Genomic DNA, 25,971 nt, shown 5'->3' with positions numbered 1-25,971 from the left:
TTCGCGCCCCCAACTTGTGAGGACCTAGACGAAAGGGGGTGAGGGGTGGGGGATAGGGTGGAGGGGAGAGGGGACAAGCTGGCTGTCAGGATCTTTTCTGATTATCATTGGTTCAAACTTGTGAGGAACCTTTTTTCCTTCCTACAGACCTTCCATAAGCTCGCCATTGGTTTCGATTAAAGGAGTATCCTTGATCATATCAAGACTGTCTTTGAGCTAATAGGGGCATCCTTGAGCTCTATACTAGTTGAAACCTGCTCTAAAATGTTGTGATCTCCGTAAGCCATGAAAAGCAATGTCCCAATTCTGCAATACTGCAACAGTCCTAAAACCCTTCTTGTATCAGTGTCGGCTTTAAGACCTTTCAGAGCTTCATCAACATGTTTACCAATTAAACAGCCCATTAAAAGGCAAGGAAAAGGTTGTCATTAACGGATAGATCATCGTAGTTGACTGTAAGGTCATTGTCATCAATGGCAGGGTCAGTCGTTGGAATGGTCTTCACTGTCGACAAAATAGTTGTCATAGATGGTATGGTCTTCACTGTCACCGGCATGCTTGACGCTGACATTGCCTTCATCGACAGAATGCTTGAATTCAACAGTGTTGTCGTCGTCATCTACTTCATCCACGATAAAATCGAAAACTTTACTGTCAGCGGTCTGAACGACGACAAAATTTATTGTGACGATTTCTTCTTCTTGACACAGGTGAGTCTCTGTAGTGCTTAGACTCTGGTTTGTCAGCAGAGGAGAAGGCTGCAAGAGCTATATCAAATAAATCATGCTCAGGACACTGAACAAGTCGTCTCTTGTGCACTATCTTCATTGAAGTACTTAGGGGGGCACTTCTCAAAGAATCCTCCTCTGCTGTTTAGGATAAACTGACATGTTTAGGATAAAGGCAATACATTCACTGAGAGTATGAGTCACTGGTGTAAATCTTCTTGCTGCCACAAGATAACCAGGTTTTAAAAATAGATCTTTTCTCTTTGTCAGCCATGGTCACAGTTACTTGTCCGGGCAAAGATCTCCCTGGGCCAGTAATTGAAAAAATCTTTCCCTAAAAATAACTCCCAATACAGTACAGCTAAAGAAAGAACTAGTTCAAATCCAGGGCAGACCAAAATGAAAACCATTTCAGGTTCACTGAAAGGTTAGAGCAGAGCTCTAACAGGGGACTCCTTCACATACGATGTGTGATAGAAAGCTGAGCTATGGTGGCATCAGGTGGAGTAGGAGTGCTTAAGCTTCCACCTCTTTGGCTGAAGTTTGGGTTCTTTCAATCCTCATACTGTGTTGTTTGATGCCTATAGCCTTTTTGCATATATACTATATATGTTGTATATTTTTACAATGTATACTATATGTTAATGTACCGGGGATTCCCAGCCAGATGACGATTCAAGTATGTGAATATATAAAAGATCCAAGGTTGGAGAAATCAGCATTTTTGGGGGGCGTGGTTGGCAAGATGGCAGCTTAGGCGTATTTTTGGACATCTCTGCACTGCCCACCTAAAAACCCTACATAATCTGGTGCAGAGATTGCCTTCCATGCAGAAAGAGTGTGTGCCTGGGACCCTTGGAGTCTCACAGAGACCTGCAAGCTGCGCTGAAGGCTGCTGTTGCATGGTGGCAAGGACAGTAGGAAACAGTGTGTACAGGCACCCTAAAATGGCGGCATGCTGCTGAAAAAGCGAGAGCCATGCTGAAGTCCCTACAAGGCGGGGGAATTCCCAGTGACCCAGCCACGGTGACCCGGTAAATTGCATCCGATTTAACATTAAGTACTGGTCACGATTTGGAAGTTACACCATGCACCAAGTGTACATCGATATGGTGTTCTACATCACAGTGTAGCGAATGTGTGTTCATACATGTGATCCGCAAAGTAATCGTTGATCTGATTGCTGCCAACTTGCCCACTTGCTGTGGGGAAGGAGCCCCCTGCCTCCTCTTAGTCTTACGCTTCACCTGTGGGGATGCTATGCTTGTCTTTTCTGATCTCAGGGAATCAGGGCAGTGCTGGTCCAACCAGTCCAGGACCTGCTCCAGGGCGTCGAAGAACTGCGCCTTTTGGTCATGCATTACTTTGAGTTAGGCAGAGAAGAGGAGGGCATATGTGAGGTCCTCGGCTCGGAGTCGCCTCTCAACTTCCTGAAAGGATGCTCTACTCCACTGAAACACAATGGTATTATCAGGGAAGAGGGAGACCCTTTTATATATATTGCCTATAAGGATAGGTGCGCGGTGCCTGGCTGCTTGTAACAGCACATCCCTCTCTCTAAAATTAAGGATCCTGGCCACAATGTGTCTTGGGGGAGCACCGGGAATAGATTTCCTGGTAGGGACCCTATGGGCCCTCTCACCACAAGCATGTCAAAGAAACCAGTGGGAGCCATTCTTCCATAACCTGGGTGGTAAGTGTTCCCTTTGCGCCCTCTGGGAATCTGAAAATTGTTGAGGCAGGCTCTTCCCTCTGCATCCTTCCCCTGGTACTGTATAGCCACTCATTGCTACAAATGGACCACTTGCGTAGTATGTTCTCTGTGACCCTGAGATAATGTGGAGACCATTTGTTTATTTGTTTTGACCCTATTGGACGACTTGCGATGGTCGTCTTTCAACAGGCCGATGGTGCTGTCAGGGTGAGTTTGAGGGCAAATTTCGGGGCCCGGGCACTAGAGCTCACAAGCTACGCTTCTGCCATGTTTGGGTGTTGGCCACACCCCCCTTGATGGATAAGCTGCTAGAAGTTGTGTCGCAGGTCCGACTCCTTCCAGAGACAATGAGGGAGGCAATAGTTGTGGTGGTCCCAAAGCCAGGTAAAGACCCCGCCTTATTAGGATCATACCACTCGCTGTCCATGATTAACATGGACACTAAGATACTCAGTAAACTTATAGCCCGCTGAGTAGTTGAGATTTTGCGATGGTGTTGGTCGATGAGGACCAAAAAGGACTCATACCACTACGCAGCACAATTTCAATCTCCGACGACTGGAGCATGTGGAGCGTACTCTGCACACTGAGGGGGATCACTATGTGGTGGCATTATTGGATATCGAGAAAGCCGTTGATACTGTTTAATGCGAATACATTTTTGAGTAGTTTAGAGATTAATTTTGGCCATGAAATTATCATATGGATCAAACTGCTGTAACACCCAACTGGAGGCCAGAGTGGGCAAGGAAGGAATGGTGTTCCTCAAGTGGGAGCTGCACTATCTTGCAGCAGAGGAGCCCACTGTCGCCTCTGCTGTTTGCCCTAGCTATTGAACCCTTAGCAAATGCATTGAGCAGGGAGATGAGGGACTGGGGATTAAAGATCGACTCTGTGATGCAAGTGCTGTGCATGGATGCTGAAGACATTCTGATACACCTGTGGAATCTGGGTGACTAGGTCAGCAGCTGCTGCACCACCTGGAGACATTTCGACTGGATTGGGATTGACTGCCAGCTGGGCAAATTACAGACTATTCCCAATGGGAGCCCTAGTGGGCACAAGCAAGGAGGATCCCCCAACTTAGGAATGCAGTAGAAGAACAAATCACTAAAATATCTCGATGCACACCCCAGTGGACGACGTAGTGCACATTTTGAGTGTTTACTGCAGAGTCTTGAGAAATCTATTTCATTTTGGAGAAAGCTCTGCTGTTTCTCGTGGGCAGGGTGGTGGTCTGTAAAATAATACCTGGATGCCTATATGCGTTGCAGGAGACTATGAGTCCATGATCAGTATTCTAGCGTTTGGATAAGCGGATTACGACGTTTCTATGGGATGGCCCTCATTCTAGGATAAAACTAGAGACACTGAAATTAACATACAAAAAGGGAGGCATGGCCCGTCCTGATCTTGGAGGACCGTCCCAACCACAAGAGGACACAGCTTGAGGGAAGTTACCAGGAAGGGGAGTTGAAGAACGCACACTCAGAAACACACAGGGAAAGGCAGGGGACACCGCACTTGATATCAATGTTGCAGATCTGGGACCATTACAGTAAATATGTGGTGCAGGAGACGCCCTTTAGCTTGGACATGGACATGTGGACCCATCCTATATTTCGAGATATAAGGCCGCTAGTCCAGGAGGCAGGATAGATTGACAGAGGCTGCAGGTAACTAGGCCATCCCTACAAAGGAGAAACCTACCTTATATTTGAAGAGGTGCAACAAAAATTTGCTGTGGGTCCGGGACAGTTTCTGACGTATGCCACAAAAAATTGCAGTGATCAGCAAACACTGGTCTAGTTTTCCAGGGCACCCACAGTCCATGCTATGATAGACTGTGGGTGCCCTGGATAGATATGTTTGCCAAATGTGGTGGTGAGGGCTAAATGGGAGCGAGATATGGAAGCCCCTTCACTGATTCGGAATGGTAAAGAGTACTGGGATAGGATTATATTGCAAATAGTAAAGCCCTGTTTTATCAGATGCAAATCAAGAAATTGAATAGAGCTAATTTTACCCCTCTAGCGCTCAATAAAATCTACCAGACATATACAGAGGAATGCATGAGATGTAAGGAAGTCAGCAGTGGAACTGCTAACACATATCATAGTCCATTCCAGTAATTACACAATATTGGACCATGATCAGAATCGTTTGCTACAATTCCAGGGTTGAGAGTGGAGTGCTCCATGAAGCACTGTGTGCTGGAGTTACATCCTGCATATAAAAAAGGGAAAATAGGATACATATTTGTGTCACTAGTATTACTATTAGCAAAGCGCAGAATCATACCTTGGTTGCACCCAGGAGTCTCCACCCTTTATCTCAGTGGTTTAGGGATGTCTGGGAATGGACGGTGGGCAAGGAGCTCCACCCTGAACTAGTCGTAATGGATGACTGGGATCAAGAGGATACCTGAGTCAGGTGGATGATGATCAACATGCTCCTAGACTAGGAGTCTTATCTGGAGACACGACCCCACAAAGCCCTAAGACAACCTAAGATGGTGGTACTGATTGGTAAAGCTGGACTTGAAAGGTGCGTATTCCACTGTGCTTCTAGCAGAAGAATCCAGTATTATCTGTAATTCAGATGGTGCAAGCAACTGTTCATATTTATGTGCATGCTTTTCGGTCTTTAGTCAGCAGCAGGGTGCTTCACAAAGATCTTGAATCCAGTAGTAGCAGATTTCAGGGAAAGAGGAATAAGATTGCTAACTTATTTAGACTGCATACTGAAAATATCCAAGGTTCCAGAGAGCTGAAACAGCAGCTGTTTCTAGTTCAGATCTAAATCCAAACTATAGGGCCCCCAATCCTCGGGTCTAAACTCACTGCACCTTTTCAGTGTATAAAGGTACTAGTTTGTTGGTACCTATAGCACTTTTCTAAATAGGTAAAGCACTCATTAGCATACAAACTAGAAGGACTAATAAAATGTAGGGATAATGTGGCACGTTAGATAAATAATAAGCGTTCCCGTATTTGGTATCTCGTTAGATTATAATATCAATAATATGCAACTCAGATTATAAAACAAATTGACTTGATTTCTTAAGGCTGAAAAAGTGATTGTAACACAATTTAGAACATTGGAATGGTGAAAGCTCAATTGAAGACAATAGAGTAGAGTGCCCCAGGCCTCTGCTGGCTGGTAGAAGCCCGGAGCATCGACAAGGCAATGTTTAAATTAAAAACAGCTCAGAACACTCATGTCAAAAGTATTAAAGGCAAACACACGAAAATGTTCCAAGTTCACCATCACAAATACATGCTGTTCCTGCCAGAAAGTGAGTTATTCTTTTGGGACGGGCACCCCCATCAACTCTGGTTAAGTGAAAACATAGTTCTTTTAGAATCTCTGCTCAGCGACTGGTAGCTATGACACAAGCAGCAGGCAATCGTCAGAAAAATGCATGCTGAGTTCAAGCAATACCAACAATTAAAGAACTAATAATAAAATTCCCAATCCAATTTAGAAAAAAATAGTACAATTTAATGAGCTAAAATACATCAAGATCATCAAAATAAGTTTAGGGCAAAACAGAACCAAGCACTATAGATAAACAAAAGTGTGCGATGGACTGGCACATAAGTGCAATTTCAGGCTGACTGCTACAGAGCAAAGCTCAGATACACCAAACAGGGTTCCTGGTCAAGGGTTTTATCTTCAGACTTAGTCTCCAACTGTCCAAAAAGCTTCTTCTGTTAGTCCCTGCACCTCAGGGCAGGCCCTGGACACCATGTATCTTTCCAGCCATATCTCCTTTAGTGTCTAGATTTAGTCTTCTTCAGTCAGCTGGACCCTCTTGGAGAAGGAATCCATATGCTCTGTGTGTCCCTGAAGCAGGTAAAAAGGAGAGCAACCATTTGACACATTGAGAGCAATTCCAGTCTATGGGTGCCTGCAGGATTCAGAAGTCCTTATGTGAGACCTCCTCTTCCACCAGGAGTCAGAAGTCAGAAATCTTCTTCCAGCAGGACCACCTACTTCAAATGGAGTCTTCCCAGGTCCAGGAGTGTTCCGGGGAGGTAGTGGCTGAGGTGCCGTATTTATCCTGTGCACTTGGAGAAAGTTTTCCACCCAATCCTAACTTTTTGCTAGCACTTCTCCCTCCCACCTTTTTTTGCAGCGCTACCCCCTTTGAGTTACTAGAAAATTAGAGAGTATTCCTTGTTTCAACATGGCAGGCAGACAGGCCGTTTTTCGGCTTCTTGGCCACTCCTCAATCTGTCAGGGCCAAAACTGGTTTGCCCTCCTACGGTTGTTGGATCCAGACTGTATGGAAAGGTCCTGGGGATGAACTGGGGAATCCTTCCCTGGCATTTCCAAGTCAAAAGAAGTTGTGATGAAGAAGCCTTTTGTCCTCTCAACCGTTCCTGTCCACCACCAGATAGCTAATCCCTACTAAGAGGTCAGCAGTTACAACACACCGGGCATTCCTGGACTCAGGGGGAAGCCACTGTCCTCTGACCCAGAGATGTTAACTCCTAGCCAAGAATATGTATTTCAGCTCTGGAGGTGTGATGTATGGCAGGATTGATTTAAATCTAGTCCTGGCACAGGCAGCCTAAAGTACATGCCACAAAGTTACTTTTCTGCTTAAATTATCAAAAATATAATTTCACCATTAAGTCAGATTTTTTAAATTCTGCATTTATTTAGCCCTTTGCTAAGAAGCGTTGGAAAATAAATATTTTAATCCCACCTATGCCGGCTGGAGAAAAGTCTAGCCAGGTCGATACAATGAAATAGCTTTTGAATTTCACTGTTAGGGCAAACTTTTCGCAATATAATGAGTGCCCTATTTTGTTTTACATGTTAGCACCCTACCATGTGGGTTTACAAGGCATACGTCTGGGGTGATTAACAAATATATAAAAAATAGTATTTTCCTACATGTCAAAAGCACCTTTTCTTGCCAGTGTAACAAATCAGTGCATTTAAACTGCACCTTGACAAAGCACAGTGGTGCTCCTGACAGAAATACACTTAAGCCCATGTGACATTGAACATTGCAGCCCATAGGCACACTGCAGGTACCATTTACAATGGAGATGTAAGTAATTAGATCAGGTAGGGAATTCAAATGTACAACACGTTTTGACGGGAAGCACAGCTACATTACTACTTTTTAGCAGTGGTAAAGTGCATAGAATCCCAAAGCCAACAAAAATACAATCCAGAAAAAGGCAAAATATATGGAGTGACCAGGCAGAAAAGGCAGACTTGTCCCAAAACCCAAAAATTTTATTTTAAAAAATTAGTTTTAAATCATAATGAGGCAAAAAGCTAAGATTAAGCACATATTGAAAAATTAGATAAGCAAAACTCATAGGCTGAAGAGAACACACACATATATTCACTGAAAAAACCAAAGGTTTCATACACGTTATAGTTAGGAATTAGCATTTAAAAAACCTTAGAAATTCACAGAAAAAAACATAGGTTTCAGGGGCGTTATAGTTGCTGGACATTTCCCTCGTACAAAACCCTAGAAATTCCCCCGTTATAGTTAGTTCAGATAACTATAACTCGCGCCCCGCAATGCACTGCTAATGATGTCACATATTACATCACTCATGACATGGTCAGTGACATCACTGATGACATCACTGATGACATCATCCATGTGATAAATTAGTGCATCTTCTCAAACCCTAATATAACCTTTGATACACCCACTCAAAATTTCAGACGGCCATTCTCAAAACCATAGATACTCCAATACCAATAACTACATACCCACTCATTGACTCTTAGGTCTACACACACATCCACTCACTCACCTGTACAGTCACTCATACTTACAGTCACTCAGTACAGGACTATCATATGCATTTATACACCTATATAGAGACACATACACCGCCAATCATCCATAGAGGTACTCACACACCTAGTCAGTCATGCAAAAATTAATCACACTCCCATTTACTCACCTATACAGTTATACACACACAAGTTCACTTACTCATAAAAATACTACCACATTCTTACGCTCTTATACAATTACTGATACAAGCACACACTCATCCATACAGCCACTCCCGCAATCACACACTCTCACATAGCCAGTTATATACTCTTACACACATATATACTGCCTTTCACATATATAGTTACTCACACATGTACTACTGAGATATACATTCAACCACTAACACACCCATACATACACTCACCCAACCATACAGTCCATCACAGATACACTCTTAAAACCATGCACCCACAGAATCACCCCCTCACACATCTATGCACAGTCACACACACCCCACCCACACAAACACTCAGGCACTCATACAGATACTCAGACAACCAATCAATAACCCATATAGACACTCATATAGCCATTCACAAAACCATGCAGCCACTTATACACCAACAGACAGACAGATACAGACATTCACACAGTTTAGTCACTAGTCTGCAGTAAGATACATTTAATGACTCACTTATAGAGTCAGTCACGCACCTACTAAATCATCCATTCACACACTTATACACCCACTCATTCTTCCATAGGCCTTTCCCTATATATATTAAACATATTTAAACTTTACAGAAACACACACTCACTGGATGACGTCATCAGTGATGTCACTGACCATGTCATGAGCGATGAAATATGTGACGTCATCAGCAGTGCATTGCGGGGGCACAAGTTATAGTCAGCTGAACTAACTATAACGTGGGAATTTTTAGGGTTTTGTACGAGGGAAATGTCCAGCTAACTAGAACGCCCCTGAAACCTATGGTTTTTTCAGTGAATTTCTAAGGTGTTTTAAATGCTAATTTCTAACTACAACGTGTATGAAACCTATGGTTTTTTCAGTGAATTTCAAAGGTTTTTTAAATGCTAATTCCACGCAGCCCCCTCCCTCAAACAATAAAGCCCCGGGGGGTGGTGGTCCCCGGGGCTTGGGGGGCCCATTCAGCCCCCCCACCCGGTTTATTTTCTAGCCCCGGGGGGTAGCGGTCCCCAGGGCTGGGGGGACCCCCCTGGGCCCCCCATTAATTTTTTACAGATTTTGCCCCCGGGGGCTAATTATTAAGGAAGCGCGGAAGCCCACGCTTCGGGGTTTTTTTTTTCCCCGTCCGGAACCGCGCACCCTGCGCGCATTTTGCCATTTTCTTTTTTTTTTAAAAAAGGGGGCCCCGGGGGGTCCTTCTGGAACCCCCTAAGAAACACTAGAGGGCCAAAGTATTTCTACCCTGCCCCCTTTACATCTTTCACACACTTATTTCCCTTACTTAACCAGCCTCGCTTCTACCGAGGCACAAAATGGCTGCCAACAGTTCCTGGTTTCGAATGTAGACAAACACTCGACAGCCAATTAGCATTCAGCGCGTGATCGGGAGGGTGCGAGCTCGGTTCGCAGAGGGTGCGCATAGGGTGCGCGGATCCTCCGAGGCCATGGATATATATATCTTTTTAACTCTAATTTTCTCAGGAACTACTGAACGGATTTACACCATTTATGCAAAAGGCATGAGTCTGAACTGAGGACTACCTCTTTGCCAAATTTGGTGTAATTCCGTTCAGCAGTTCGGGCTGTAGCTGCGTCAACAGGTCCTATGGGAAATTGCATGGGGAAAACGCGTTTTGGGACCCCCCTTTTTTCTCTGCCCCCGCTTGACGAATCACCACAAAAACTTTCAGGATAGGAGCGGACTGGAGCTGGGCAAAAGTTTGGAAACTTTCGCGAAGATTCGTCAACCGGCGCCAGACTTATTGGGAATAGAATGTTGCGGATTTCCTATGGAAAATAGGTCCTAACTATAACTACCTTCTGGCAATCGCCAGTAGGTAATATATATATAAATAATAGACAACAGTCAACAACCTAGAGACATCTTCAGTGATCAAGGAACCCATTAAGCCTGCACTAGGAGGCTTCACAATGCATTCATGTCTGTGGGCCTGATTTAGAGTTTGGCGGTGAAGGTACCCAGTCGCAAAGGGAACTGAAGACCCTCTTTGTCAAACTGTAGCTTTGCCCACCTTATTTAAAGTTGGGCGGAACTGAAATGTGTCAGTGACTGAGACTAATCCATCTCTGCTGTTGACGTACATCTCCGATGGAGTAAAGGCCATCAGATGTTTGGCCACTTGACCGCCTGTCCGGTTTAGAGTGGGCGGTCTAAATGACCAGTTTTCACTATTAGTCACCACCAGGTAAAACCTGGCGGTAAGGGCCATCGAAAACTTGTAAAAGATCCTCACAGCAGGAAGCAATCTCCCATGGCAAGGGTGTTATTTTGTAATCTTCAAAAGCTAATTTCTGCTTTGGGATTTTGTGTTTGGAAGAAAGAATATATATGATTGCATGTTTGCCATACAGTACGGTTCACAAAGCTGTCCGTGAAACCTTTAATTCATTGATAGGAACCGTTGTGACGCCAGTTCCTGCCAATGCAAGGGATGTCCGCTTGTCTGGCGCCCACCTCTAAATTCAGCAGGCAGAGTACCTTCGGAATGGCAGTAGTCGAGTACTCAGCCCTGCAGATGGTACATACTCCATCTGCCAGAATCTTAATGAGGGTGTGAAAGTTATATTGGGATATTTTTAACATTGTTTACAAAGTCACAGGCATAGCTTTTGCCACTTGCTTCAAAATTATTAATTAGTGCTTTTTAGTATGTCCTACTAGCCTACCTTCATGAAGGTTTTGCCTCCTACTTACCAGTTATCAATTACACAGTGTGGGTAGAGGAAGGGATACTGTGAATCTGATGGCATTGACAACTTTGTCTCCTACCTACCAGTTATCAATTACACAGTGTGGGTAGAGGAAGGGATACTGTAAATCCGATGGCATTGACAACTTCATCTCACCAACAGACTATAAAAAACACCATGTAAAATTTGGGTTCCACTAGGAGTCCGAATGGCTAGGCTGTGAAGGTAAGGCCCGCCAGCTCTGAGATAGTGGCAGCTCACCTTATCCACAGGGATAAGAAGACAGATAGCATCACCCCACACACAAGGGTAACATGGCAATTATTTTGAACACCTACTCTCTGATGAGAAAGCACCCCCATGAATAAAAGATAACAAGCATGTATGCAGTACTGGTGAAGAAACACTCTTTTGAACAATTAGCTAAATATTGATGAAAACAATGATATCAATGCAACCGTGCATACACTAAGTCAACGTTACAATGAATTAAACAAAGAATGTGGTGATTTTCTGAGACAAATAATTATTCAATATTATCAATGAAACAAAGTTCAAATAGTTTCACCTAAGGGGATGAGTAATGTTTCTAGGAAGAAAAATGAACTGAGAGTTGAAACTACTACTAATAATGTGAAAGGGGCATCATGAAGGGGTAAAATAAGCAGTTTAAGGAACACACCTGGTATAAATGTTTGTCCTCTTCCTCCTCTTGCTCCTCCGGTTCCACTATTTCCATGGCTTTGATCTAGAATGGAGAAGCTAGCAGTAAATATCTTTGTAGGTACATTTTGAAACAGACATACACACAACTACCATCCTTCAAATTCACGTTTGTCAATCACTGCTCGTCAATGGAGCAACCAGCAGCCTTCATGTTACACGCATTGTAAACTAGGAGTTAAAATATCAAGGAGGCGCACCACTGACAGACGAAATTCAAAAAAAGTTGAAAGCTTTTTGGAAGATGGGTCCGTTACTAAACTGCTGGTGGCAAAAACATGCCTTCTCCTGTTGCAGTTATTCTTCTGGAGCTCCTTAAGGAATTAGTTTCTTACATGTAACTCCAGTTCTCCAATATTGGTATATTTTATATATTCACATACTTAAATCATTCGCCATCGTCAAACTGGAAATCCCTGGTACATTAAAATAGTATACAGTTTAAAGTATACAGCATACAGTATACAATGTAAAATGGCCATAGGCTTGAAATAACATAGTATGTTTAGGAGCACATCCACCTCATTTGAAAGAACCCAAATGTCAGCCAATGAGTTGGAAGCTTAAGCTGTCCTACTCCCTCCCCACCATAGCTCAAAGCAAGTGTGAGAACAAATATGATGAGCCTCCAATCGGGGAGGAGGGAGAGTTGCATGTGAATACATAACAGATTACCAAAGTTGGAGAACTGGGGTCACAGGTAAGTAACTAATTTCTTCTCCAAAATTGGATCTTTTATATATTCACATGCTTGAATCACAGTAGCAAGAGGTATACGTTACGAAATACAACAAAGAAGGAAGCAGACTCAAATTTAATGAAACCGGTTGTCAGGACTACCTGCCCCACTGCTGCAACAGCTTCTGCATCCAAGTCTAGGCAGTAATGCTTCATGCACATATGCCTGCTCCTCCAAGTGGTTGCATGGCAGATGTCTTTCAAAGGCACCCCAGCACAGAGTGCTGCGGTTCAAGCCGTGCCCATATTGGAATGTGCCCTCACTCTTCCCTGAAGAGTATACTTGGCTTTGGCATGACAGAAAGCAATACAGGCTCAGAGCCAGCAAACTATCCCCTCTTTGGATAGGGCTTGTCCATTTCATGGTTGACCAAATGATACAAATAGCTGGTTTGTTGTGCGTATGTTCTTTGTTTTGTCTAAAAGAATTTCAGATATCTACTCAAGTCTAGGGAATGTAATGATCTTTCTGCTGTTGAGGATTGGAAACAAAGGATCTAAGAATGACAGGCTCACTTATAAGGAAGTTAGAAGGCACTTTAGGGATGAATTTACGATTGATTCGGAGTTTCACCTTCTCCTTTGTGTGCAGGAGAAAAGACTCTTTGATGGGCAATGCCTGAATCTCTCCCACTCTCCTAGTGGATGCCAGAGACAAGAGTAGTTCTGTTTTCCTTGAGAAAAATTCTAAGACGGCATGTATAGGGTCAAAAGGAGGTAAGATCAGCTGGCCGAAGACTATATTAAGCTCCCATGGAACCGGCTGCCATCAAAGAGGTGGAAATGCTCTGAATAAGCATGTCATAAACTGTTTAATCATCCTTTGGGAAAACAGTAGAAATAGATGTGTCAGTCCTTCTGATTGCAGCAGATGGCCCCAACTGAAGAATATTTGAGACCACTCTTGGCCAAACTTAACAAATATGGAAGGATCAGAGAATTGTTTTATTTGAAGAGGATGATGACCATCCTTCCCGCACTAGACACAAACGCTTCCCTTTAGCGCTGTACATCTTGTTAGGCTTTGGAGCTCGAGCCTGCACTAGAGTCTGTTTATACTGCTGTGATAGATCCCAATGCCCAAATCCTAGGAGGGCAGGTACCATGCTGTCAAGTAAAGAGACTTGGGATCGTGGTGGAGAATCTCTCCATGATGTCTGGACAATATCCTGGAATGCATCTTCCAAGCAATGGCTGGACGTGCTGCCAACTGCAGCAGTTTACTGTACCAGTAGTGGCGAGGCCATGCCGGAACAGAATGCAATGGTCTATCTTTGCCTTCTTCAACACCCTGGAGATCAGGGGAAAAGGAGGAAAGGCGTTTGCAAATATTGTGGACCAACTGATCAAAAGAGCATTGCCTATCGTTCCTGGATGCCAAAACCTGCTTGAGAAGCACAGGCATTTTCTATTGGTGGAAATAACAAATAGATCAAATATGGGAGGGACCCTACTGATTGAAAATGTAATCCACGTGTTTCTGTTCCAGTTCCCACTTGTGGCAATCCTAAAATTGCCGGGTGAGTGCATCCACTTGATCATTCTGTCTGCCTAGCAGATGTTCCACTGAAATGTAAATCCTGTGAGAAATGGCCCAGTTCCACAGAAGCTGAGCTTCTTCTGAAAGGATCTTGGACTGTGTTCCTCCTTGTTTGGGTATGTAGAACATGGATATTGTGTTGTTGATTCTGACTAGGACTGACCTGCCAATATTGGGGGGGAGGGACACTTGTACACCTAGCTTTTGGCACAGAGTTCTAACACATTGATGTGGAGCCTCTTCTCTGTGTCCAACCAGAGGCCTCTGGTTGAAGGCTCTTGCAGGTGAGATTCCCATCCGCCCAGGGACGCATCGGCAGTGAATAAAAACCTCTCTGTTATTGGCAGGAAAGAAAGACCAGCATTTAGGTTTGCTAGAATCACCACATGAGAGCTTTTTTCAAGCGCCTTGTGACCCGGACCATATCTTCCCATGATCCTTCCATCTGCTTCCATTGCAAATCCAGCTCTTGCTGAACGGGTCTCATACAAATCCAGCAAAATGGAATGAGGCCTATACATGATGTCATCAGGCCTATTAGAGACTTGTATTGCCTCATTGTAACTGATCATTTTCCTGCAATAGCCTTTGCCATTGTGTGTATATTTCTCAAACTTTCTGCCGAGGGAAAGGCTTTTCCCAACTGAGTGTCGAGTATTGCTCCTTGAATTTGGATCTTTGTTTGGTGTTTCAACAATGACTTTCCTGCTCAAAATCTGGAAGAGACTGATGCAAGCATTTGAGGAAGTATGAAGTACCTGGTAACCACCTCTCCTGAGATAAATGGCAACTGGAGCAAGACATTTGGTGAATATTCTTGGCACTGATTTGAGTCCAAAAGGGAGTGCCTTGAATTGGTAGTGCTGACCCTCTACTGAGAATCGAAGGCACTTTCTGTATTTTCGATGAATGGGTATGTGGAAGTATGCATCACGAGAGGTAAAAAAAAATCCCCTCCTGCATCATCAGGAGGACTTCTTGCAAACTTGTTTGGCTTTCTCAGATCCAGTATTAGCCTCCATTGACCGGTCTTCTTTTTGATTAGGAAGAACCTGGATTAAAAACCTTGATTCCATGGCGATTTGGGGAAAATCTCTATGGCTGCTTTGAAGAGAAGTATGAGAATTTCCATTTGCAGCCCCTTCACATGAAGATGATGTTCCTTTCCTGGTGGTATGAACTCCAACATATGGCCCGATTAGACAATCTGTATCACCCATTTGTATGAAGTTATGTACTTCCATGCTGGAGCAAAAATGGAAATCCCCCTCCCCCCAGCTTCTGAGTACCAGATGGAAAACGGGGTACTGGCTGGGAGTCAAGTTCTTTACTGATTAATATGCGCTGGTGAGGAACCTCTCCTCCTTCCTGAAGACCTACCGTAAGTCTGCCTTTGGTTTCGATTGAAGTAGTATCCTTGAGTATAACCAAAATGTCTTTGAGGATAAGAAGGTTGTCCCTAACAACATATTGGCTGAATCTTGCTCGGAAAGTTTGTTATCTTCATGATCCACGTTGACATCCCAAATCTACGATACCTCAACAGTCCTAACGCCCATCATGTGTCAGTGTTAGTTTAAAGGGCTTGCAAAGCTTCATCAACATGTTTACCAAAAAGAGTTAGACCATCAAAAGGCAGGTCTTATCTTTAGATTGGATATCAGTACGAAAGGCTATTGATTTTAAAAAGCCTTGTCTCCTCAGTACAGTACCTCCTGCCAACTGGCAAAAACCTTTATTTGAAGCATCCATAGCTGCATCAATAATGAAAGAAGTTATTTCTCCTTCCTTTAGGATAGCTGTCGACATTCCACTCTTATCCTCAGGAATAATAAATTCCAGTAATACAGTAACTTCATGCCAAATCATGCCATCATAACGATCTAGAATCACCATGGCATTGGCAGTCTTAATCGATGTTGAAGCCATAGAGGAAATTCTCTGGCCCAGATTGTCAATATGTTTGCTATCCTTGTCTGGTGGACTAGTTAGAAGGGTTTTAGTTCTTCTCTGAGCTGCTGAAGCAATTACTGAATGAACTCAAGTATGACCAGTCAGTCAAGATGGAGCTGAATCCGGGCCCTTGAATTTCTTTTCCAGACAAGGTATCACAGCTGGAACAGTAGCAGGTATCTTCATTAATTTTAGACCTTCTGACCAGACATAATCAAGAATGGGTATGGACTTAAGGTTTTTCCAAGGTTGCTGTTTAAAGCTATAAAGAAAGCATGGTTGATCTACAGAGGTCATTGGTAGGTTGAATTTCTTGGCCATTCTTTCAATCAATGAATGAAATTTAGAGAGATCATCTGTAGCATTATTGGCACGTTATCTCCACTTGGGACAATGAATACTCACCCTTTTTCCTCTCTTCCCTCACCGGCTGGTGGTAGCTCTTCTTCTATAACAGAATATGCAGAACTATTAGAATAAACAATATCCATATTTTCTCCATGGACTGATCCCCTTGGTGTTGAAGGAGGTGGTAGCGATGATGTTGATTACCTAGGATTTCAAACGAGTAAAGGAGCAGGTTGAGGAGGTGGGAGGATGAGTGTAGCAGGAAACCCCATGCTAGGATTATAAGTTGGATGCTGCAGTAATAACTTATTAAAATTATCCATCATCTGTTACAATGATTATAAAAAGGCTATTAGCACTTGGACCACATCTGGTTCTCTTTAACATTTTGGTGGTTTCTGCCTTACATTATTTCGAACACTGCCAGACTTGTATCCTGTTGATACACATTTTCACTGTAGGACACATCATCCATTGCATTTTCTTCAAAATCTGGGACATGTCTCACATCCAATTGTGTTGGTTGTAAGCTGTCAGCGAGGCATAGTCACTAGCCTCCTCTTCTTGATCTGACTGCAATGAAGGTACATTATTCACCCTTAAATGTGAAAAACAAAATCCTCCTATGTCTTTTAGTGGCTGCGTGGCTCTCAATAGTGATGCTGTGGACAGTGAATCCATCGTCAACGCTATGGGGATCGTCATAGACGGTATGGTGATCGTCATGGACAGTATGCTCAAAGTCTATGGAATGCCAGTCGTTGACAATGGAGTTCAAGAGTGGACAGTCTCATAATTGAAGAGGGTTCCTTTGAAGATATTTTCTTATTTTTTTTACTCTATGTAGCTCTTAGACTCTGGTTTGTCAGTAGTGGAGATGGCTGCAAGCGCTGTGCCAAATTAGTCATGCTCACGAAAATGTAGAAGTCTCCTCTTGTGCGCTGCCTTCATGGAAGTAAGTGGAGGAGCACTTCTCAAGGAACCTTCCCCTGAAGAGTGGGCATCTCCTTTAGACGCAGGAACACTCTCTTCGCTCATAAGAAATAATGCCAGCCTAGTTTCTCTGTCCTTAGGCGTCTTAGCTGAGAAAGACTTACAAAGTTTACATTCTGTTTAGGATAAAGACAATAAATACACTGAGAACGCGGGTCAATGTACATTGTCTTGCTGCCACAAGATAAACAGGTTTTAAAAAGTGATCTCTTTGTCAGCCATGGTGACAGTTGGTGACAGTTAATTTTTAAACCAAATGATCTCCCTGGTCCAGAAATTTTAAGTCTTCTCCCAAAAAAGTCATAGTACAGTAGTGCTGAAGATAGTGCTGGTTCAATTACAGTGAAGACCCAAATGGAAGCAATTTAAGGTTCACTGAAAGGTTAGAGCAGAGCTCTGACAGGTAACTCCCTCACACAAGACTTGCAGTGGAAATCTGAGCTATGGTGGCATCTATGGGGAGATGGGGTGATTAAGCTTCCACCTCTTTGGCTGAAGTTTGTATTCTTTACAATGCGATGGATATGCTACCAAACATACTATATTGTTTCAGGCCTGTGTCCCTTTTACATAATATACTGTATATTTTACACTTTATTCTGCTATTTTAATGTACCAGGGATTGCCAGCCTGACAACGGGGAATGATTCAAGCATGTGAATATATAAAAGATCCAATGTTGGAGAAATAATTAATTTCAAGGATGAAGTGCTTAATGCTTTAATAAGGAGGCGTCGTATCGAATTCACCAGGGAAGTGGTCTTGTATAGGCAGGCAGATTGACATTGACTGATATAAAGGTGGTATGTAGGAGGTTGTGGAAACAAAATTTAATGTAAATTACAAGTGAATACAATAACTTCAGAAGCTGACTATTCCCCATTCATGAGCTGCCTAAATGAATTCGTATTCAACCGACATGTATTCAACCATATAGACTAGAGAAAGGGTCTTCCCGCGGGCATAGGTGCTATACAATATTAAAACTATGACCAGTTTCCTCCTAGTTATCCTGTTGGGGCCTCCATATCAGATGATCCTTTGGTCTTCCTTCACCTGCTTAATCACCGATTTCTCAGATGTTCATACTAGCTCACACACCCAAAACTCTGGTGGTTGATGCGTGGTACAGTATGATTTTACACTTGAGAGCAATGGAGAATCTCTCTTAAAGTGGGATATCTCTGCTAGATTCACCTATGTTTTGGGCACCTTCTTACAGCCACAGTTTGTTGACCCAAAAAATACTGGTAGATAAGCTTACACCTATAGATTTTTCTCCACTAACTTACTTATTTTCTGAACTTGGAATTTACTGTTCCCTTGGCTATGCTTGAATCACCTTTTAGTTACCATGCTCTATCAAACCATTAATTAGTATGTACTGAACATTCTATTTCTGCTTATTGCATTACAGATCTGGTTTGGTTCTGCAGCACCAGTTGTTTGGGGTGACTGATTTGCTAATTATTAAGTCCCTCGATCGACCCAGGAAATTATACTACACCATTAATCTGACTTGGTGTCCAATTATCAAGTCATTTAATATTTTACTGGGCATTATTTCAATGTGTGTTTCAATAAAACAATGTTTAAAAAACGAGCTTCCTCTAGCCTTCTACTGTCCTGTCCCAAATCGTTTATACCAAAATGGAGTGAGGGTGCATACGCACCCAAACTATTTTCGTTCAATTTCTGGTCACACCATTCGCGCAGAGACACCTTCTCTACTAGCAACTCTATTCCCCTACCAGGTTTTAACCCTGAACACAGTAAGCCTACTTTACTAACCCCTCAAGGTCTTCTGCCACCCTTACCTGCATCACTATACCATATGCCTCTGAGTCTATACTGCCTTAGTGATTACTCTAGGCTTTCCTGCCATGAATCATGTTATTTTACTCATTTCTCTAATCATTTTTACTCTTACCAACATGACTTGGCTTCTCTACATTATTCCCAAGTTACTATAATCAAAGCAAGTGATGCCCTGAACCAACAATCTACTTCCCAGAATCTCTCGACATGCCTATGGAATACAAAGTCTGTGCATGAAAAACACTTTCAAGATGGAGTAATTTAATTCCCAGTCTACTAATGCCAGTGCTCCTCTTTAGACTGCAAATCTTTTCTTTTTTCTGATTATACATCTCTATAATTTGAGAATATAACTGCCTACCTTCAATTGTCCACCATGGTAGATGCTGCACTCCTCTACCTTTGGCCTGGCCCTGATGATGTGTTTTCCAATAAACTCCACTCACTCTCTGACATTCTCTCCACTAGACTGCCCCATCTTATTTGGGAACCTCAAGCTGGACACAAAACAACATGCATGTTCTAGATAAGGTACCCAAGATGTCCATCCATGTCCTCCAAATATTAACTGCCCACTTAATCCCATGAAAGTCCAGCAGACCTAATCTATTTTTGTAACTTATATTCACCACACCACTGATCCACATCTGCCTTTTCAACCAAACCTCATCCACGTCATAATATGCCCAAGCAACCATACCCACCACTCATTTCTTCGTAGAAATTCTTATCCTGATCCACCCCATAATACCTAGGTTACATTCACCCATCACTCACTTCCCACTAAACCAACCCTGGTCGACACTCCCCTTCAAGAACTCAGCTAAATTGCTTAATAGTCTAATAAAAGCAGTTTGTGAAGCATTGCAGCCTCTGATCAGCTTTACTCCTCCTCCTCCTCATCTAAAGGTGTAATCATTCCACACATTTGAGAAATGATGACCTGCACCTACTGATGACCACAAATGTTTACAGCACGCTGTCCTGAGTGACCCAGTGCCTACAAACATAGCTTACTTGTTACTGCACATGCACACTTCCTACTTGAAATACAGGACGCTGTATTCCCTTCTCTATCTGCTCTGTATATGCTGCTCCTTGGCATTCTACATGCACGCTTAGCAAATGGGCAGCCCTGGTAGGGGTTGGAGATAAACAACTTCAAGGCCTGGGTTGTTGAAAATTAACTCCAAAATTTGTGGCTAACTGGTTAACAAGTCAGCAAAAAGAATTATGCTGTCAGGCGGTGACTGTTGAAAAGTCAACGCAAAATCTTTCTGGAGTTTCAGTCAGTGTGTTCCTGAGGATCATTACGGGGACTGGTTTAATCCCACTCTTTATCTCACACACTGTACTGAAAAGTCTCAACGTCATAAGCAACCTCCTCTTTTTCATGTATATACATATAGTAAATGAATCTAACTCACCTAAGGGCAGGATGCATTTTTAAAGATCTTTTTTTGGAGCAAATTGCTGCTCAAAAAACGTGACTGAACCAGTCTAAATACATCTTGCATAGACCACCTAAACTCTCGGACCGCTGATGGTGTACCTCATAATAGCAAATGCTTAAGACACGTGGACGTAAAGACAACTTTATGAGGAGAAACTGTGCCAACATCTGGCATCAGTCCTTGACAGTCTGGACTATGCAGAGGTTGGGCCTAGATCTTGAATGTGACCCGGAAAAAAAAAAATGTTGGTGCTGTTGTTAGTTGAACTGTATCTTTGGACTCTAACAGACAAAACTAGCATCCTTGGTGTGGTTTTTCCCAGTATTTCTGCATCTGCCTCCTGTATTGCAGTGTGCTGGACTTTGTTTTTGCTGGTCTAGATGATTTGGGCACTTTTCCACTACTGATGAGTGGCAAAGTGCAAGTGCTCCCTCTGTAAATTGTGAATATGGATTGGTGTTTCCATGATTGGCTTGTTTGACTTACTAGTAAGTCCCTAGTACAGTGCACTGTACATGCCCAGGGCCTGTAAGTCAAATGTCAATAGTGGGCCTGCTGCACTGATTGTGCCATCCACACAAGAAGCCTTGCAAAAGATTCTCAAACCTGCCATTGCAGTGTCTGTGCGCAGTTTGGCACTGCCATGTCGACCTGGCAAATGCACCCACTTGCCAGGCCCTAACCTTCACTTTTCTTACTTGTGAGTCACCCCTAAGGTAGGCCCAAGGTACCCCTGTGAGCAGGGTGCAGTGTATGTGAAAGGTAGAACATGTCCTGGTGTGGGCAACATGTCCTGATAGTGAACTACAGTGAATTTCGTTTTTCACTATTGAAAGGGTATTTGTCCCATAGGATAGAATGGGAGTTTGTTTATAACATCTTATAAATAAAACTTCCAATTGGGACAAGATCAGAAGAAAAAGTTTAGTATGCCTGGATTCAGAATACAAAGATGCATCTTTTAGTAAGGATGATTTTAACATTCTGTGTATGAAAATTCCACTTTTAGAAAGTGGGTATTTTCTTGCTTAGCTGCCACCCTGTGTGCCTCTGTTGTGTATTGACTTTCTGGCTTTGGAGTGACAGGGACTAGGGATGTGGATTCACTGTAGACAGCCACGGGGAGAAGGGGGGTTGAGGTATGTCTGCCTTTCCTGGATGAGTCAGGCCTTGGCTGAATAGACCTTGGCTGTCTTTAGAGTAGGGGGAGATTTTCTTTCACCTGAATGAGCCTAGTCTGCCTTACACAATGCTGACTCCACCTCCTGCTGGGAAGCTGGACCAGAGAGTACGGAAGTGGTTTTGTTTGAGCACAGAGCCTCTCTGCAACAAGAGAACAAAGAGAAATACTGTATAAATATTGAGGCCCAGACCCCAGAACTTCAGAATACTTCTGGACTCAAGAGGAACCTCTGCAAAGGCGAAGAGTAGAGAAAACTGAAGGAGAAGTACTGCCTCTTTGCTGTGTGCTGTTTGGGGTTGGCCTGCAGTGGCTGTTTCTGCCAAGGAGAGGATAAAGACTTTGCAGTGTGCTGTGTCTCCTGCTTCAAGAAGATCTCCAAGGGCTTGAAGTAGAGCTTGCCTTTCGTTCTGAAGTCTCAGGGAAAAAAAGACTTCACCACCAGCTCCCCTGAAATTCCTTGCTGGGAGTTCTGACCTGCCAAGAGGTGCCTGTTACTGAGTTGGGCCTCTTGAGGTTGTTCCTGCTGTTGGAAGCTGGAAGAGAGACGCAACCACGAGAAGAGCGACGAATCCGCACCCATTTCCAAGGCATCGCTGCCATGCCGCCGAAGAAACTGATGCAGAGCCTGCTCGCAGCTGGAGAAATCGCTGCACGACGAATCCCATGCACTGAACTCTGATGTCCGAGATCACCGCACCGATTCCGACACAGGCCCTGTTGTGTGGCTGCAGTAACCAACGCAGCCCAGTTTCTGCAGCATCGAGAACCGATGCATCCCTGATCTCCACGCATCGCACCGGCACGCCAAATCTACAAGGACACTGGGCCAGCAGTAAGAAACCAACGCATCACCTCCCATGGATTAAGGAACCAATGCATCACCTTCCCTGCGCATAAGGAACCGATGAATCATCTTCCTGCAGATATTTTTGTTAATGATTGTGACGCTTCCAAGGTACTTTGAGTTGAAAGTGTTCCATCTGTAGTTTGCTATGAACAGAACTGTTTTTACCTTCTAAGAAATTCATTTTGATTACTGTATTGTGGATTTTTGTAGTTTTTTACTTGTTTGGTTTAGATAAAGATCACATATTTTTCTAAACTGGTGTGGTATCCATTTGCAGTGTTTTCACTGTATTACTGTATGTGTGCACAAATGCTTTACACACTGCCTCCAGGATAAGCCTGTCTGCTCGTGCCAAGCTACCAAGGAGGTGAACAGGGGTTATTTTAGAAGTGTATTGCAGTTGTTCCCAGGATTAAGAAGGCCAGAAGTGGAAGCCGGATGTTTTCTTACAACGCCGCCAGACTTTGGAACGCTCTCCCGCTGGATCTACGTAGGGAGCTCAACCATCTCACTTTTCAAAAACAGTTAAAAACCTGGCTCTTTCCCTAGGGTGTCGTGCTTCTAGTCACTGTTCAGTGCTGGGATGCTTCTGGGTAGCAATGCACTATATAAAAGCTATTTTCATTTCATCGCCCTTACCCCGACTAGGAAGAAGGGTCCTTACTTGGACAAAGGGGCAAACCATTGGCAACTAGAGACCCCCCATTTCTAACAGTGTCTCACAGAAGGGGGGAAAAAGAAATCGAGCAGCCTGGGATGTTCCAGTGCCCCTCTGCCCCCCCCCCCAAAAAAAATGTATGTTTTTTTGGAGCAGTTTCCAGCAATGTCCTGAGATTTTTTTCTGGAAAAGTAGTGGTTAACTCTTATTTATTAATGTTATCACTTGATTTGAAACAATAGAAAAGAAGAAGAGTACAGCTTCCCTAACAGCACATTGATAAATGGACCATTTTTCATACACTGTTGAGGCATCCTAGATCTGAGCAACTGGGTTGTGCAAATACTGTCAGAATTATTCACCTTATTCAAAGGAGTAATTGAGGAATTACTCCTTTGAACTCATGAATGGTATAGAGGACAATTGCTTGTTTCAGCAAGCGGCAGAAAGTTATAGGTTGCCAAAGGTCCCTAAAAAGGATAACACTTATAAACATTCCGTGGTCCCTAGAAGTGTGTTGCCTTAAATGGGAGCAAGGCCGTTTTAACAAATGCCCTAAAATTTTGGAGTAGTAAATGAGCACTGTTTCATGTAATCTACTGCAGGATTCTGAGGGGGAAGCACCAATTCATATACTGGAAATACCAAGCAAAATAGAAAGGAGGCACTACTAAAGTGCATAACAAACCCCATGTATTTTGCTAAGGAGTGAAAAATAGGTGGGCACAGGTCCAGAAGAAGGTGGTCTATATCAGTTTATTCCACCAAAACGTATGTTGGCCATTACCTGGGACCCCTAGCTAAGAAACAAAATCGAAGGAAGACTATAAAATATGGTCTCAATGCTGTGTTGTCAAGAAAAATACTGTGGGGAGATTAGTAGACCTACTATTGAGGTTGCAGGTATCTGACTTCAGATGTGTGGTGTGAATGTGAAAAAGAAGTGGAGTTTGTGATGATGAAGAATTATGTTTTTATTAAATTGATGAAATTGTGAGCTGCACTGTGCGAATTATATGGTTATACATTTTATTGTAAAATTGATAAAGAATATAAAAGGTAGCAATGATCTATATTTTTAAGGAAACAAAAAAATGTTTTTAAAAATATGACTCGGTCAGTGCCTATTTTGGATTAATTCCATGTCAGAATGATACAGGCGAAGCTGGGAATTTCATTAGTATTTTGAATGCTATGCTCCCCTTTGCGGAACCTTAAATTATTATTATGGGGGTACCCTTCATTTGAGTGGGTAGTCGGGGGAGCATTCAACTTCCACAGGCATTACAATTGAATGAGAACCCGAGTTCTTCCCATTAAAATGGGGTTGAAACAGTTAGACGGTACTCACTTCTCAGGACCCTCTTTGCACCCAAAAGTGTTAGCTTTGGATCAGATATCTGGAAACGTTCATGTAGAGGTCTTTATATTTGGTGCATGGGGTTCTGTAGAAGTCCTGATTTCAAAGTAGACTAATTAAGGGAGGAAAAACAGAGGCGACATGATCATATTTTATGGATTTTGAGCAGCTTTTATATCTGCTGGGGAGCACAATAAGGATAAGTTACTTACCTGTAATCCTAGTTCTCTTCTAGGGGTATCCTCATCAAAGTCATAAGCACATGAATATTCCTGCCCACGCCGGAACCTGGAAACACATTACATATATGTGAAAACCATATATGTAGCTCTATATATATATCCATATATATATATATATAAAAAACACACAATGCAGCGTCCCATAGACATGCTGAGCAATGTTGCAATGAATTCTCATGTACATAAATACATTCCAATAAAGCAGGGAGAAAGAAAGTCTTTGAAAACTGCTTTAATATACAGCAGAAAGCACAATCCTGCAAGAAATAATGAAAGAAAACATTGCCAGCACAAGGGCTGCATTGTAGAAACATTAGTGTAGAAAGCTGAAAAGCTAACCCACATAAACACTCAGATAAACTGGCACCGAGCCTTTAAGGCAGCCATGACCCCCAGCTTCCCATCATGCCTCAGGGGTGTCAGATGTTCTTTGTGGATATCCGCAGACCATTTTACAAAGAATTGCATGTATCATGTTCACTTGCCCGGGGAGACGGGTGGGTTGCTTTTGACTTTGATGAGGATACCCCTGGAAGAGAACTAGGATTACAGGTAAGTAACTTATCATTCTCTTCCGGGGATCCTCATCAATAGTCATAAGCACATGATTAGAATAGCAAGCCCATCTCCTCATCCTGCGGGCAAGTAAACAGAAGTACCATTAAGATACATAACAGCCATAAGGCCTACACAGACTTCAATAGGTTAGCATGGAAACAGATTCCTCAAGGAGGCCTGGCCCACTTGGGTATCTGCCCTGGAGTTTGAATCCAGGCAGTAATGCCTGGTAAACGTATGTACCGATTTCCAAGTTGCAGCCTTGCAAATCTCGGCCATCGGTACATTGTGCAGAAATGCAACTGTAGCAGCCTTGCCCCTAGTAGAGTGAGCTTTAGGGGAGGCAAACAGAGGCTTATTTGCTATTTGGTAGGCCAACTTTATGCAAGATACTTTCCATCTTGAAATGGATCTTTTAGAA

General features: G+C 43.1%; 1 protein-coding gene across 9 annotated transcripts in view; it reads right to left on the bottom strand.

Moving 5' to 3' along the window:
• Positions 1–25,971, bottom strand: part of C5_1H8orf88 (chromosome 5_1 C8orf88 homolog) — a 579,684-nt gene that overhangs the window by 62,931 nt on the left and 490,782 nt on the right. For all 9 annotated transcript variants that reach the window (XM_085604097.1, XM_085604093.1, XM_085604088.1 and 6 more), the window contains one exon: positions 11,818–11,883. In XM_085604097.1, coding sequence (XP_085460223.1) covers positions 11,818–11,883 — 66 coding nt within the window. The remainder of the gene's footprint in view (positions 1–11,817; positions 11,884–25,971) is intronic.

Source organism: Triturus cristatus, chromosome 5_1, assembly GCF_964204655.1.
Source record: "Triturus cristatus chromosome 5_1, aTriCri1.1, whole genome shotgun sequence".
NCBI lineage: Eukaryota > Metazoa > Chordata > Amphibia > Caudata > Salamandridae > Triturus > Triturus cristatus.
This window is presented reverse-complemented; position numbering and strand designations above follow the sequence as displayed.